The 16,759-nt window shown below is 39.6% G+C and overlaps 1 protein-coding gene across 11 annotated transcripts in view; it reads left to right on the top strand.

Moving 5' to 3' along the window:
- EHBP1 (EH domain binding protein 1) overlaps positions 1 to 16,759 on the top strand; it is a 212,247-nt gene that overhangs the window by 153,076 nt on the left and 42,412 nt on the right. For 7 of the 11 annotated variants that reach the window (XM_027713141.2, XM_027713212.2, XM_027713297.2 and 4 more), the window contains 3 exons: positions 6,065 to 6,212; positions 13,415 to 13,531; positions 16,570 to 16,697. In XM_027713141.2, coding sequence (XP_027568942.1) covers positions 6,065 to 6,212; positions 13,415 to 13,531; positions 16,570 to 16,697 — 393 coding nt within the window. The remainder of the gene's footprint in view (positions 1 to 6,064; positions 6,213 to 13,414; positions 13,532 to 16,569; positions 16,698 to 16,759) is intronic. The other 4 variants (XM_027713515.2, XM_027713579.2, XM_027713798.2 and 1 more) reach the window with 2 other exon arrangements.

The raw sequence follows: 16,759 nt of genomic DNA, 5'->3' as shown, positions 1-16,759 counted from the left end.
GCTTACGCATCCCATACACTTGCCAAAAGTCTTTGTTTCATAACACCACTTTTTTTTTTCTTTCCTTTTTTTTTTTTTTTTTAAATTATAAAGTCAAGTTTACACAAGAGAAAATCCCTTAAGTGGAGCTCGACGAATGTTGACTCCGACAATGAGTAAGCAGCTTTCTTAACTTCTGTCTGTAACTCAGCAGTGGAAAGGCACAGAAAACACCATCTTTAGTCTATTAATCTCGGATCGGACGTTCTGCCCTGTCTGGGTGATGGCACTATTTCAGAATATTTCTCAACCTGCACGATTGAGACCCTCTTTGTGGGTAATGCCGATAGCGTTGACAGTCATGATGACAGGCAGAACAAGCTTCTAGATCTCCCAGCACCTTAAGTGATTGTTGGCCTTAATTATACTTCCCGGATGGGGGAGACCACAAACTTGCCTAAGCAGGGAAAATTCCAGGGAAGAAGTTAGCGGAGGACTTTGTCTCTGCTTTTGGTTTAGGTCGACTTTCTTGATGGTCTTTCCTGGGAGCCCTGTGGGTTGGCAGGGCTGCCCTCACAGTGTTGGCTGGGAGAGCGCCTCGCTCTTCGTGTCAGTGCAGGTGAGCAGGAAGAGAAGGAAAACAGAAAGTGTTCTTGGAACTGGATATTTCAGCCCGTCCTTTAAAACCTGCCGCAGAGCCAAGTGCGGTGTGAAGCAGATCTGCTCGCCTCTGTCGCCGCAGAGTTGTGCAGCTCCCAAATGGTTAAACGGGTTAAATCTTATTTATCAGAACAGAACTTTGGGGCTGTTTTGCAGAATGCTCCAGCAGAAATACCTGTGGTTCACTTTGACGTTACAATTTTTTTTGTTGGTTTCTTTACTTATAAATACTTGAACTGTTAGACCTTTTACTTTTTTCTCTGAGAAAGATGTATTTGTACCAGATTAGAAAAGCTAAACTGTTTCTTTACATTGAATAATCAGCCTGTCATGACAAATCTATCTACTTCTGCATGAGTAGGTGCCAGTTTGACTAGCTTCTTTTAGGCTCACACTGGGTTTTAAGCTGGATCCGTGTGCATGACTGGCAGTGCATTTGTTGGACCAGATCTAAGGAGCCAGAGAGCGTTCAGCTCCTTTTTGCCTACAAAAGAGCAGCCAGACAACCAGCAAGAGGCCTTGGATGTAGCACAAGGTGATACTTACATAGTCAGCCATTCTTTTTTTCAAATATTTTTTTTTTTCCGTTCAGTAAACTAAGAGTTTTTCAGTTTCACAACGACACAAGGAATTAAATTATCAGTGGATTGTTTTTCTACAGCCAGCATTCTTTACACCGGAAATACTGTACCAAGTGAATTGTAGGTTTTCCAGAACAACATAGATTATATTAAAAATAAAAAAAAATTTAAAAAGAATTTGCTGGCTATTTCTTTTAAAAACCTCCCTGGTTTAAAGGCGTGTTTTCCATTTTACAGCCACACAACCCATTTTACTGTGAATTTTGGGAGCCTTTTTTTCTTAGGAAGGACAGCTTTGCTAAGACATTGCTTGTGATTCTTCCAGTTTTAGACTACTTTGGGCTACTTCTGTTTTCGTTCATTTTCATCAGTCTGTCAGTGCCATAGCTCGTAAGCCAATGGCTACTTAAGACAAACAGTTTGATACTTTTTGTGATGTGCATTCATGAGAAAATATTTTCAAGCTATATGCAGTTTATTGGTAGTAGGGTAGCTGGTGTAGACACAGGGCATAAGGCAGAAAATACCCAAGATGTTTATGTCTGTCTTTGCTTACCACTTCCTAAGATCTTACTGGCCACAGAAATCCAAAGCCACTTTTGTTTCTGCTGAGTGTTCCCTGCTTAGCAATCCATATTTTGCTCACTACCTGTGTATTTTGAGCTGTTCTGAAAACGGTGGTAGAGACCAAACATAAATGTGGTCCCCAGGGTGATCAAAGATTTAATCTGACCAGATGGGACAAACTTGAGAAAGATTTTGACTTTCCACTCTGTTTTGCAACAAGAAAGGCTGATTTTTTTTTCTCCCGTCCTTTCTTTGTTAGCAAAGGCAGAGATCAGGCCATCCCCAGAGGAATGAGCAGGTGTGGCCATTTACAAGCATGTCTGGTTATATTATAAACCAACATAAGAAAAGTTTGAAATGGTTTGAAAAGATCTGCTAAACAGTTTTAATGTTTCATCCCAAATCCTATTTACTCAAACAAGAGCCGATGAAGGTCGCAGTACAACCCAGCCTGCTCAAACCTTTAGAGCTCGTGTAATTTTATTTTTTTTTATTTTTTTTTTCATTCTGTCTTCTCTACTAACTGAATAGGTACATTTTGGTAATCCTGAATAGGTACATTTCGGTAATCCTTGCCTCTGGACAAGCACAGAAGTCTTTTTCTTTCTGAATGGCTAATAACAGAGCCGTTCTTCCTGTCTAATGATGAAAGAGGTGGCAGTCAAGTTCTTTCTCTTAGATGTTCTGTACACTCGGGGCTGACCACGAACCATTTTGAAAGCTACAGCTACAGGGATCACTCCCCCTCATAGGTACAATTCTGGTTTGATTTTGTTGCTGTGGTTTGTAACTATTTTACCACTTTTTTTATTTTTTTTTTCCTCCCAGTCTATTGACACGGTAAAGAATTTTCTTTCTAGACATCAAGTAAATGCAGTTCACCAGATTGTATTTTTTTTATAGAAAGAGGATCATACATTATCAGAATTCTGGTGTAAAGTCAGTTTGGATCGTCCCAAAATTCGACCAAGGAGGACTAAAAATCCCTGGCAAAGGTTTTTGTTTGTTGGGGGGTTTTTTGTTTGAAAATGCAAGAAAATTGCAGGATTTTTGTCATTTAAGGAGATGGTTTTTAAGTGGGTGTTTAGGTTATTTTTTTCCTCTGCAAGAGTCCACCACTCTCAATATTTTACTGAGTTGGTCAGCTCTCAGCTGGCCGGGTAATGATCTCAGAAACTGCCCTGCCAGTGTTTCACGTTCGAATTCACCTTCCCAAATCCACGGCATCATTTTTGGCCAAAGTAATGTCAGTCATTGCCGTCTGCGGCGAGTACAAACAGGACCCCCTAATGGCAGCCATTTTTATTTGTTTCTTAAGATCCAAAGGCTGCTGAAAGAACAATTGGATAAAGTTGAGGATTGGAGAAGCTTGATTTTCTTGTTCCAGTGAAATGAAACTCCTGTCCTTTTTTTTCTTCCCTTTCCCTTAAAAGCCAGAGTCAGCTAGGGGGTTGTAGCTGTGTCAAAGCCGTTGGGATGCCACTGCTGATCACTTTAATTACTAGGACTAAGGAGGATAAAATTAAAAGTAGCACCATTGAAGCAGTGGAAGAAAGCTTGCCGAGATGTCAGTGAACTGTGAAATATAAAAATTGCATACCAATACATTTTTATAGGAGGGAAACAAGGAATTACATTACTTATTCTTGAAGAGTTTGTCCTTAAGTAGTGAAGTTTTCCTTGCTGTGCGTCTGCATGGCAGATCTGTAAACCGTTACGAAGTAGTTGGGGGAAAATAACAGAACAAACTTTAATGTCTCTTTGGCATGTCGGGTCAATGTCAGAGAGTGAAAGATTTTACTGAGTTTTCTCTTCAACTGTACAGGAAAAAAAAACCACTGTATGTGTGTTTGCTTGGTCCTTTCTTGGTGCAGTGCTTCTCTTCGTGTTGCCTGGGGTTTTTTTAATATCTTTATTCATGCCTTCGTACCTCTCCTGAGCACTTTCCTTTCCAAATTCTTGGAGATTGATATACTGTTTAGTAATTTTTCTGTACCTCAGAACTTAATCTATCTACTTTTTCTGCTCTCAGTTTCATTGCTCCTTCCGCAGTGTTTCTCCTTCCAAGCTCAGCAAACGAGGGTTCAAATACCTGAATTGAATTTAAGCAAGAACTAGGCCAGTTATCCGCTGGTGATGATTGGCTTAATCAGCACAAACACAAGCCACCATAATCTGTGTTTGCTTGGAGATCCCCGGGATGTTAATGACTATGCTAATAATTCAGGATACAAGTTCTCTTTCAGGAGGAGGGGGGGGAAAGGAGAGGGGAGAAATCAGCCTGCTCAGCTTAGGGCATTTTTGTCACAAATACATAACTGGCCTTATTTTAAACTACACGTGCTGAAGTAGATTAAATTGCTTGACATTAAACCATACAGGAGTCTTAATTTTGCACATTCCTTCTTAAAAGTCATTTAAATCAAACCCACAAGTTCCTATATCCCAGGAGTTAGGAATGTTAGAGATTTGAGCACTTTTCTTTATGTAAAATTCAATGTAATTAATGTTACTGAATACTGTGGGTCAAAATAAAACCATTTGCTGTGTCAGTTGGTTGACTAGAAATTAAATTAAATTGATCTATTATAGTGCATAGGAGGAGGAGGGGGAAGCTTTCTAGGTGTCTTTCTAATGTGTACTTTACCAAATAAATTTTTGATAGAACTGTTGCTCTGTGCCTTCTGGGAAGTTAAAAGGGTGAGAAAGCAAACAAAGCCCATGTGCCATCCTGCTGCCTCGCAGGGCCCAGGCAGAATTGTCTTTCCAGGGGAGGACATTAGGAGAAAAGTAAATCCAGGCAATCTGATAGGGAATCAGGACTCTGTCACTCAGAGGCGAGATATTGTGCTGTGTCCATATACTTTGTTTACTGTAGGGTTTTATGAGTTGTAACCTGCCCGTGCAAGCTGTTAATGAGGCTAAATCTTGCTGCTTGAGGATTGAATTACAGCACACCTCTGGGCTAATGGTTATAAACAGAAAGTCCCATTAGGGCTGCATTCTGATTCAGTCATTTGCATTTTTTCTATTGTGCTGAGGACAATGCTGAGTAAATAGCTACAAACAAACAATTTACATGGAAATGGATAAAATGTACCTAATTAGTATTTTGCGCTTGTTTTATTAATGATTGCTTAAACTAAATAGCACTCAGCAGCAGCTCTCACCAGCGTCTGCAGGTGTGGGATGCTCAGATTTCTGTGTTGGTGGGAAGGCTGCCAGGATGGCTCTCCAAAATTGGGCAGTTTGTTATATTTCACTTAGTTCAGGTTAACAGCCTGTACCTGGGATTTGTCCAGATCATTATGTCAATATTACAAAATTATTGGCAGGTTGGACTTAAAAGCCAGGTGCTGACTTTGTTGTGCTTATGACCATTTCTGATATAGAGGGGTGAGGAAAAACAGTCCTAACTTTGAAAAAATCCCATGTTCAAGGTGAAAACTGAAATGGTTTCCCTTATGGTTTCATGGAGTCTTATAGATATGTTTAAACACATTTTTTTATTAAGACTTTTTTAGTATGGTGGGTTAGTCATTTACAAAATGTGATGCTGCAGAACTTTCCTTTTTTATGCATTTGATATATTATTGTGCTTTTAAGTTATGAGCTTTAGTAGGACATGGCATGGTTCCAGTATGATCTCTTTAATTGCTGACCAAAGCCCCACTAGTAGGATGTTTTAAATGATTCAAAGTCTTTTCTGCTCTGAGAGCACCTATTGTTCTTTCAGTAATTTTCGTTAATTTAGTTTTTTTAAAAGTATCCATTGAAGTCAAAGAACATGTCTCAGATTTGATGCCACTTCACACTTTGAAGTCAGCTTGGTGCTTGGATAACCAAGAGCAACATCTGGCTTCTCATTTCAGTTCTATGAGAGAATACTACTCAAATGAGTAATTCAATTTAGTAAAACCATTTTATAGCCACGGTAAAACTTCACTCAAATCACTCATTAAGTGTGATTACTTTGAGAGTGAAGTGTCTGCAAATTTTCATCAAGGTATTTTTATAGAACATAATTTATAAAAGCTTTACATTGCAAATCATTAGGTTTCTAATGCAGTAATAATTTGGGGAATGCTTTAAAAAAATAATCTGATGCGTGGATGTCTTTAAAAATTGTGGTGTGACACCCAACTGATATCGAGCGTCCTATTTATAATGTGGGCCAAGCACCATGCTGTAAACCAGTTCCTATCATGATGATCAGATTGAGAATGAAATTGCATTTCTGTCAATTACTGAGTTGGCAACTGTTCAATATATCTTAGCAGCAAGATGAAGAGCGGCGTCGGCAGCTGAGAGAGAGAGCTCGTCAGCTAATAGCAGAAGCTCGATCTGGAGTGAAGATGTCAGAACTTCCCAGCTACAGTGAAATGGCTGCAGAAAAGTTGAAAGAAAGGTCAAAGGCATCTGGAGGTGAGCTGAGGAACCTTGTATCTTATTCCTATGGCAACCTAGAAACCAGAGACCTTTTTGGGTATCACTTTTATTCACACTTCAAAACGTTGTTGTGCAGCAGGTGAACATATCAAAAGACCTGGCTGTAGATGTGTTTCCTAGATCAGTGTTGTGTCGCTTAATTTCCAACAATTACAAGAAAAGCATATATGTGGTTGAAAGAAAAAGATGTTCTGTGAGCAAGTAGCTCATATTGGCCCATTATTTACAGATTTGTCATTGCCCACAGGTTTTTTTAGAATTTTATGGTTGTTGGTTCTCTTCAATATATATTGTTATATAGGAGCATAGACGTAATTTTGGGGGGAAAAAACATTAGAAATACTTAAGAAAAGTTATTTTGTATTAAATGTCTTCAAAAAACTGCTTGGGAAGAGAATTTTAAAGGTGGCCTGTAAGAGGCCACCATTGATTTTAAATGGCAGTCTTTTGACATACCACTTGCATTTACAGGTTTTGAGTTGTAATATTGCTATAATGTTATTAAACTGACTTTGAAATGTCATTAAAATTCATATACCTGCCAGTGCTATGAGCTGGAGTAATATAGTGTCACTCAAACTCCAATGGGTGCTGAGCACACATTGCAGTGCAGGCTTCTTGTTCTTTTAATGTCTTCTACATATTCTAAGGGGAAATAGTGTTTCTCATACTAACACGTAATCATAAGCTGCAGTGTAAAGAAAATCCAGCTTTATGCTCACAATGCATGTAGATTCAACAAAAATATTTATTTCTTCTCTACTTTATGTATTTTATATGCATAAATATTTAAATACAGTCTTATTGCACCCTAAACCCTACACTTCTGTGCCATTTAAGACTGAGAAGAAAGCAGTGAGTTGTACATCTCCCCTTGGTTTTGGTCTTCAGTTTTACCCAGTAAAGCAAGTTCTCTTTTGTGATAAATAGGGAAATTACATCCTTTGTGGGGAGGCAGTAAGACAGGCTGAACCAAACAACACAGTCCTTGGACATTACATAGACTATGGTGTTCCTCATCTCTCTTCATGGTTTATGATTCCCCATCCCACATTATTTAATTACTTCCTCCTCATTGTTTCATCATGCCTTACATAGTTGTTCCTGCCATATCTTCCCTCAAAGTAAGGTACTCTGAGTGCTCAGCTGCACAGGAGTGACCCTGTTTTGTCACAGTGACTCACTTGCAGTGTTGCTAAATATCTCAGTGTGCTGCTTTCTGGGACGTGGCCTTCCTGTTCGTATTTTCCTCTGTATTTTGCCATTGCTCTTCCTACCCTTTGTTCAAACTGTGAACAGTCTCAGAGGTAGCTGTGCATATATATTAAAAGAAACATGTATTTATAGAAGGAGATTGCATATGCACCCAGAGAGTTTAGTGTTATTAAAGGAGACAGTATCAGTACTGGTGACAACTCGCTTATAAGGTTATCACCACTATACCTGTTGGGTTTTATCCATGCAACAATTTCACAGCTTTCTACTTTTGTATGTGCTTTGAGTTATCTCCTTTATTTGTATTTCCTGCTTTGATTTTTCTTTGCCCTTACTGTAGTTAGGGCAGTCTATTTGAACTTCTCTTAGACTTAAAATTTTTATTTCCCTTCTTGTTTTGTTCCTCTTTGCCTTTTTCAAGTCAATGTGCATTTTATAGCATTTTCTCTCCTCAAAAAGGATGGCACATCTTCCACATACTTCTATCACCTGGTAATGTCAGGTGCCACACTAAATGTCCACTCAAGAAATTCATTCTTCTAAAATGTGGTAGTTCTGTGAAATGGCACCAACACTTAACAAACCAAATTAATTAGAATTATTTCTGGGTTTAGTCTTTTTTCATTTTTGAGTTTACACCAAAAATTAGGATATAATTGGACAGTCTCCTTATTACAACTAGATTCTGAATGTTTGCCCCTAACTGCATTCACACATAGTAGGGTTTTTTTTTTGTTATAGTCTTGTACTCCCTGTAGAATACCCAAGACAAGCTTCTTGTGATATCTTATGTCTTCCTAGCTTTCTTGTTCATTATGCTTCATAAATCTCTTCTTCTGCATTGATTACAATTACTTTTCAATTTACAAAAAGGGAATGTACCAAATAGTTTTCCTCTCTCAGTTCAATTATTTCAGAAGAAAAGTGACATTTCAGCTTTGGGATTCTGGAGTTTTTAAAGAGTAATGATTGTAGGTAAAAATGTGATCTCTTTCATTGTTTCTATATGCTCATTAAGAATTTCATGCTTTGGCACTGGTGCAATATTCTCTGTTAAAAGTCTTTATTTAATCATGGTCTGAAAAACTCAAATGCCTATGGCAAGTTGAAACTTTCCTGGATAAGCAGCATCCTTAGCTACAAAATCCAGTCTTTTCCATAGGTTATTTGGCATGTGAGACAGAAAATACTTCTTTCTGCCAACTGCCAGAGGGTTTGGGATGGCAGCTTCAAATTTATTAGATGTCCTACTAGCTTCAGGCCGATAAGCGGATGCCTTGAGATGGATCCAGGGACAGTATCAAGATAGAAATCCAAATTTCCTAGCAGCAACAGGACAAAGGAATTGACATATTATCTAGGAATATGTGCAGTGGAACACCCGTCTACTCTTTTGGGACGTGGGTGTTGTGCTTTCTTTGCTCTCTGGCGCATCTCCATCCTTCATTTGAGATGGCGTCTTTGTGAGGATGTGGCTCGGATCTGGGGGTGGTGTGTAGGCAGTGAAGGGAGGGAACAACAGACAGAACAGGATATGTTCAAGATTTCCCTTCTGAGGCAATGATTTTTAGGGAATGTACGTGGTAGCACAGGCTTACTCATCGTGCTAAGTCTCCAACTCATGAAACAGTGTTAAGTCCTCAATTTAATATTTTTAAAAGGCAGTATTTCTATCTGTTGGCAGTTACTGCTGTAATTTCTTGTCCTGACATCTAATTTCTTGTACATGGAACCAGTATTTCAACTCTGCATTTCTTCCATTCCCCACCTTTGTTGCCTTTATTACTGTTCAGAGGCTTCTGTCACATCCTGTAGCCTTAAAGCAAACTCTGTACCTGAAAGTAAATAAACTAAATATCTCAATATTCACAAGCCTGAAGGATTTCCCAGAGACGATCCTGAAGGCTGGAAATATCTTCCCTGAAGAGCAAGTACTGTTTGTGCAACTCCAGTTGCAGCTTCCACATGCTTTTCCTAGTAACGTGATCCAGCCCCCATCAACGATTTTGCTTCTCCATGAAAATTCTCCTTTTTAATTTAATTTAGAAATTGTTGCAGTCTGCTGCAACTGGTTCACATGTGGACAAGCTTAAACCAAGTCAATAGAATATCAGTTTTAACCACAAATTAAGTTTGACCTTAATCTGAATAGTAAGACATATGAGCTATAAAATGCCTCTGGATCTTTTTCCACCAACATTCTGCCATTTCCATTTGGTTCTGAAAAATACTTATTTCTCTCTCCAGCCCAGACTACAGTCCATGCTGTGTAGGTAAATTGTCAGTGCTGTTTAGTTAAGGACTTAATCCTTTATCTTTTATTTTGTTCATTTCTTCATGACATAGTAAAGCTTTGCTGTCTTTCTAGGATTCAAATTTACATACTTTTCAAGGAAGCAGTTCTTCTAAATATGTGCTCTGGTTCTAGACCAAGTGCTTTTAGTTTTTCACATTAGCAATTTGTTCTTTTCATAAAAGATATCTGTTATCTCTTCGTCATGTTGTTCCTTTTATCATTTATAATTGCAAAATCTTGTTGTAACATGCTCCCTAAACACATTTCCCTTTTAATACACTGGAAGAACAAAACCCTGGAAAAAAAAAAACCCTAGAGTAGTTTCAATCAAGGAATCTAGATTTTTAAAGATATTTGAAAGTTTCTGAAATTACTTCCAATTACTGCTTTTAATTGATTGTTTTTTAAATAAAGTGTAAATGTCCTGATAATCATATTCAGTCAAAGTCTGCTAACTTTAAATGAAATACTAGGTCAGGTCATTATCTGATATTAGAAACTGGTGTCTTCGACTTTCCCATCTCTTTTTGTTTCCTAAAACGGTGGTGTCAAAGGCAGTGCCTCTGACCTCATCTTGCTATATTAAATTAAAGAAAATCAAATAATCTAATATAAGCATTCCCTTAGTATGCAGGAGTCTTAAACCCTGTCATCTTGTTTAGATTGTTTTGACACATCCAGCATCCTATGGGATGACTGGTAGTTGTGAGCCGACCTTGCGAGCTGACTCCTTTGGGTGATTCCAAAAGCCTGCTTCTAGGCTCGAGGTGGATTTGGTTTCCCTCTACCACAATGGTGTCCCTCTTTCACTCTTCTACCTCTTCCAAATGTCCACAGTAGCCCAGTCATGCCTTGGGTGTGCCCCTGTGAGCTCCAAAGTGTGTTTGAGAGGATCATGGCCCGAATGCCGCTGAATTTCTCAAACACCATCCTGAAGGATTTAGGGTCATGCAGGAAGTCTATCTCCTCATCAGAAACAGTAGAGATGCTTTGAAGGAAATTCAAAAACCATCAGAATTGTTGCTGTTGCTGCTTTACCATTCTCTGTTTTCTTTTCAGTCTGTTTTTTACCCCTTTACCCTTTATCCCTTTTTCCACTTAGTGATGATAACGCTGTGCCCTTCTACTTTGTTCACCTACCTCTGCCCTACCTGAAACAACAGGATCACCTTGGGAAATTTAAGTGGGAACAGAAAGGGTGTCACACAGAGTGTTTCCACCCACCAACTTGTACACCTGAAGCACCATCTGTCAGGTCCCAGGTTAGAAAAGAGTAGTAGACATTAAAAAAGTCAACGGGCTCCTAAAATGGGAATTACGGAGCCTGTGGAGGTAAAGACATAAAGAAAACATACAATTGTATGATCTTCATGACAGCAGTGTGGGCCTGAAGTGGAAACTTCAGGTCTGGGAATGAGGTTTAATGTGTTTCCAAGACAGATGATGACTGATCAGCACCAATCCCGGTACAAACTTCTGGTATTCAGGATTATGGCATCTCGGTACTGTGTTTAGGATCCTTTTTGTTTATATGATATTTGAATGCACCCGTGTTCTGTATTTATAATCAGTATTTTTTCCTATTTTATGTGTTTTAAAGTTCTTTTAATCATTATATGTCTTGTTTCTTCAGACACATTCCAGCCTGTTTTTTATCATTTTTGCACACATGCATGCATACATAAGAAAAAAAGTTTGTGTAAGTCTGAACAAGTGTAGATAGCATTTGATATGAGATTTAAAAGTGAGTAAACACAATGCATCTACTTACTTTGAAAGTACTAATCTAGCTTTTATGTACTTTAATTTCATTATATATTTGTATTGAAAATGTGAGTCAGGATTTTTTCTGGGATCTGCTTCACAATTCAGAACTTGCTATTTGATCTTCCTCAGGTTACTTACTCTTTCTGTGCCATAATTTACGTACATCATCATCATAATTGTAATTATAATAATCACCTACTTCATAAAACATTATGGGGCTCATTTATGAGTGATATTCATAAGCTGCTCTGAGAAACTTGGTAGAAAGATCCCATAAAAATATAATTACAATTTTTATTTAAAGTGTATGTAGCTTACAAACAATGCTGATTAAAAGTAGTGCAGTAAAGCACTTTTAACTTATTCATCAATTACTTGGATGAAGGGCCAGATGCCTCCTCAGCAAGTTTGCTGATGATACAAAGCTGGGAGGAGTGGCCAATACCCCAGAGGGCTGTGCAGCCCTTCAGAAGGACTTTGACAGGTTGGAGAGATGGGCAAAGAACCTTCTGAAATTCAACAAGGGCAAGTGCAGGGTCCTGCACCTGGGAAAGAACAATCCCATGTACCAGTACAGGCTGGGGGCCAACCTGCTGGAAAACAGCTCTGGGGAAAAGGATCTGGGGGTCCTGGTGGACAACAAGCTGTCCATGAGACAGCAGTGTGTCCCTGTGGCCAAGAAGGCCAATGGGATCCTGGGATGTATTAGAAAGATCACTGCCAGCAGGTCATGGGAGATGATTCCTAAGGGTGATCTCTACTCAGCCTTGGTAAGGATCACCTGGAGTGCTGTGTCCAATTCTGGGCTCCTCGGACAAGAGAGACACAGAGCTCCTGGAGTGGGTCCAGTGGAGGGTGACAAAGATGATCAAGGGACTGGAGCATTTCTCTGATGAGGACGGGCTGAGGGAACTGGGCCTGTTCATCCCTGAGAAGAGACAACTGAGAGGGGACCCCATCAATGTCTATCAGTATCTGAAGGGAGGTTGCCAAGAGGATGGAGCCAGGCTCTGCTTGGTGGTGCCAGCTAACAGGACAAGAGGCAATGGACAGAAACTGATCCACAGGAAGTTCCACCTGAACATGAGGAAGAACTTCTTTACTGTGCAATGACTGTGCACTGGAACAGATTGTCCAGAGAGGTTGTGGAGTCTCCATCGCTGGAGATTTTGAAGAACCATCTGGACACAATCCTGTGTAATGTGCCCTGGGATGACCCTGCTTGAGCAGGGATGGACCTGATGACCCACTGTGGTCCCTTCCAACCTGACCCATTCTGTGATTCTGTGAAAGCAGCAATTTGTGAGTGTGCCCTTGCTACAGCTGACATTGGTGCTTACTAAGGATGGCGTTCCAGGTGGTAGTTTGCCTCCTTGCATCAAAAGTGATAGGAGACTTTTAACCCAGGCAAGGTACACTGATCACTGCTCTGTGATATACTGTGCAAAATGAGGAGCGGCAAGTCCCACCAAGCTGGGAACTCAATACCTAGAGCTGCTGCCTTTCTCAGGAGACCGCAGCTCGCAAGTTCTTCTGCTGGCCAGACCAATCTGAACCTGCCACATGCCACCTTTGGCACCCATTCTGCATTATGGAGAGCTGGGAGCCTAGGGGAAATTATTTTAACATAAGTTACTGAGATTCAGCACAAAGAACAGCCACTGCTGAGGCCAGACCCTGTTGTAGCAGGAGTTTCCAGCAGAGACCCCCATGTGTTTATTGAATTGCATCAGTTTAAAGATAAAGCCATGAGTGGACAGAATGAAGTCTCCTTCCAGACTTATTAAATTATTTGCATTTTTATCATAACTCAGCTTGTTCTCTAAAGCATTCATTTTTTTTAGTGACGTGTTGCATGTACATATGAAAATACTAACCTTAATGCTGTATGTTCCTACAGATGAGGATGAGGATGATGATAATATTGAGATAGATACTAATGAGGAGGTTCCTGAATGCTCTGTTACTGAAGGTGGAGATGAACTTACTAACCTAGAAAATGACCTTGATTCAACGGGTAATTTAAATAATGGCTATTTTGTGTATTTTGCATGACTAACACTCCATCATCATAAAAGTGCTGTTGTGCTGCTTGTCTCTGTCAGATTTATTCCCTTCTGCCTTTTTGGGTCTTTTAAACCCTAGTACTTAATATTCTGCATTCATGTTTAGTTGAAATTTAAAATCAACAAAATCATTATTTCCAACAATGGCAGATTTAAATGTCCCTTGCTTGTTTGATGGGGAAGGGCACCCCAGGCCGGATTGGTAAAGCAGAGCCACCTGAAAGCACCCTGCCTGGATTGTGCCAGGTAGGCAGAGGAGTGAGCAATGCATAGGTGAGTACAGCTGCCACTCTCTGCACTGCCATCCTGGCCCATTTGCTCAGGGAAGAGGAGCAAATGTGTCTCTCTGTGTTCGTGTGGACTTGGTATCTGTCCTTCCGAGGACCGGCTCTTGTACTTACACCTTGTAGCTCCAGTTGGGGGCATGGAGGCATAAATTGGAACAGAATTAGTTCCATTTACTTTATAATGTTCAGATAATAGAGGTTTTATTAATACATTAGGGCATTAGGAGTGTTATTTCCCCCTTTCAAAAATATTCAAGCAGAACTGGAGTTCAGGTGATAAATATGATGATAAATATGTTGGAATCTTACAGGGGAGATGCTTATTTTAAAAGGAGGTAGATCTTCAAAGACGCAAAAGGAATTGCCCACCCGTTAGAGGCTCCTCTCCTTGCAGAGAGCTGCTGAAGGAGTTTGTTCTCTGTACAAGTCTGCCTGATCCAGGCAGCCCTGGGGAGTGTCCAGGGTCTCTGTTTGTGGTGGGCTTCTCTGTCAGGGCCTTTCTGCTCGCTGCAAGTTATCTCAAGCCTGGAGAACGCTGGCCAGCACAGGACTGCATCATGAAACAGTCCTTACAAGAGAGAACATCTTCAGCACCCTCTGACTTGATTCTGCCCATGCCAGCTGGGCCCAAGCTAATTTAATATATTAAATTAGAATGTAATTTAGTGTTCGTTCTTTGGAAATTAAACCAACACTGCTATGTATATAGAACTTTCTAGTTTTGTGTGGATGCAAAAATATTTGAGTTATATCCTTTATTTTTTTTCTATTTGAGGATTTCCAGGCACATAAGACAATACATCTAGCACTTCTAACATTTGAATTTAGCTTACTTAGAGCAGAATACTGTAAAATAATTTTCCAATAAAAACTGGTTCATTTTAGGAGAAATAGAAAATAAGTAAGTGAATATTCCTGTCACAGCGCCCCAGTGATTTACTAACATTTATTTCTGTGGGTATTTTTCCTGAGAAGTACCTTCTCAGGGATGCAAACCCACTACCCAATGCTTCATGTCCACCATGGAGAGACATTCTGAAAAAAAACTCAGACATCATTTTGCAGTTCAATCTGTACAGAAGCCAAAGTTATAGACAAGTAAGAGTGATACAGAAAGCAGTCTAATGCTGTGATAGAAATCCGAGCACACAGATTTTGGTGTAATTCTGCCAATTCAGATCAAGTTCTAATGAAGGCTGAATCTCCTGGGAACATCTAAAAGTAAAACTGTAAGGGACATTTCACATTTAGGGTAATTAATAGACCATCTTAATTAGTTTTTCCCAGCTGAATCTTAGTCCCTCCCATCTCTCTCAAGAAGGGAAAACTTTATTTTTACTGCTTAGTGGTTTCAGATATTGCTTCTATCTGTATTTGTCAGCACTTCTACCACATGCTGTTGTGAACCTCTTATATCATAGTTATTACATGGTGTTTATGTATAAACCCACGAGAACGTGCATGTACTTACATGTGAGCCTCAATTAAGGGCACCCTGACTGGGTGTGGCAGAGGAAAGGGAAACTATCCCTCATCATAATCCAACCCAACCTGTCGCTGGTGGAGGCAGGCACCATTCGGTTGCCAGCATGCCAAAAACATTTTGGCTAATATGAATTGGAGTACTCCATACCTTGGAAGGAGCTGTGTGGCAAAACAGTCATGACTCCACTTTCCACACCAGCTAGAAGTCACCAGCCTGCAGTGAAAAACTCAGGTTGTGCCATTTAGGAAAACATACCAACTGCTGTTTCCTCTGCATTTGACTCAAGGCCCAGGTGTAAGTGCGCCATATGTGCGGGTGATGCTGCACTCACTCCAGTTCAGGGGTGATTTCTCGTGTGGGGCTGCATGTAAAGTATATGTCTGGGGGCTTCTGCACCAGTGTTTTTCTGCTTCCCTAGCCATGGTTAGCTCCACAGTCCTGTGCAGCAGCTTGTTATTAACACCTTTCTCCTTCTTACGTGTGTAGGTTACTATGTGTGTAGGTGTGTTACAAATTCATATAGTCAACATGCACATACAGAATGAGCATTACTGGGAGGTAAAATTCTCAACTATTATTTATTTGGGCTCTGATCCAAGTTGCTAAAATTGATAATAAAAATTTGGGGGATTCAGCAGACTTTGACTCTGTCCCATGGATGCGGTTCTGAAGTGTTTTATGACTCTCCCAGCTTCAATATATTCTATAAATCATAGTAAATTATTACTAGAAAGTCACCTTTTTTGATACTGAAATTTTAATGTTGAGAAACTGTGCCAAGAAGCCTCAGGATGAATAAGTAGTTAATAAACTTGAGGGGTTATCAGTATGTAAATTAAGCGATACATTTTTAGGTATTGTCTTAAAATAAATGGCTCTTTAAGTGTGTTTTTATACCAAAGTATAGGCATGTACCCACTGGGAGTAACTTTAAACATTATTGACTTTCTGTGTTTTTCATCTGCTGTCTGCAAGCATGTTTACTTATTCAGCTGAGTGTTACCTATGTTTTTTGAGAAAACTTAGGAATATCTCTGTACTGTACACAAACCTGCACCAAGCTCAGTCACAAAAAAAATTCCTTCTACTTTTTATTTTTTTTAGTTTGAGATGATAGCAAAGTGAATTAAATCTACCTTTTAAATTGCTACATTGTTGTAGTGACTCCGCATTGAAATGCATCTCACTCTGTTGTATGTGGTATTTGCATATTTAGCAGAACAAAACAGTAAGTTGATGGATTTGAAGCTGAAGAAGCTCCTAGAAGCTCAGCCACAGGTGGCAAATTCACTCTCCAGTGCTGCTCAGAAAACTGTAACAGATAGCTCAGAGCAAGACATTAAGGTAAGTTTTGCTTAATGCTTTTGTTTTGATACCTGTGTGTTATGTTTGAGTGTTTGTATTTT

Source organism: Pipra filicauda, unplaced genomic scaffold (assembly GCF_003945595.2).
Source record: "Pipra filicauda isolate LSUMZ 115617 unplaced genomic scaffold, ASM394559v2 scaffold109_size3271384_pilon, whole genome shotgun sequence".
In the NCBI taxonomy this organism is placed as follows: domain Eukaryota; kingdom Metazoa; phylum Chordata; class Aves; order Passeriformes; family Pipridae; genus Pipra; species Pipra filicauda.
This window is presented reverse-complemented; position numbering and strand designations above follow the sequence as displayed.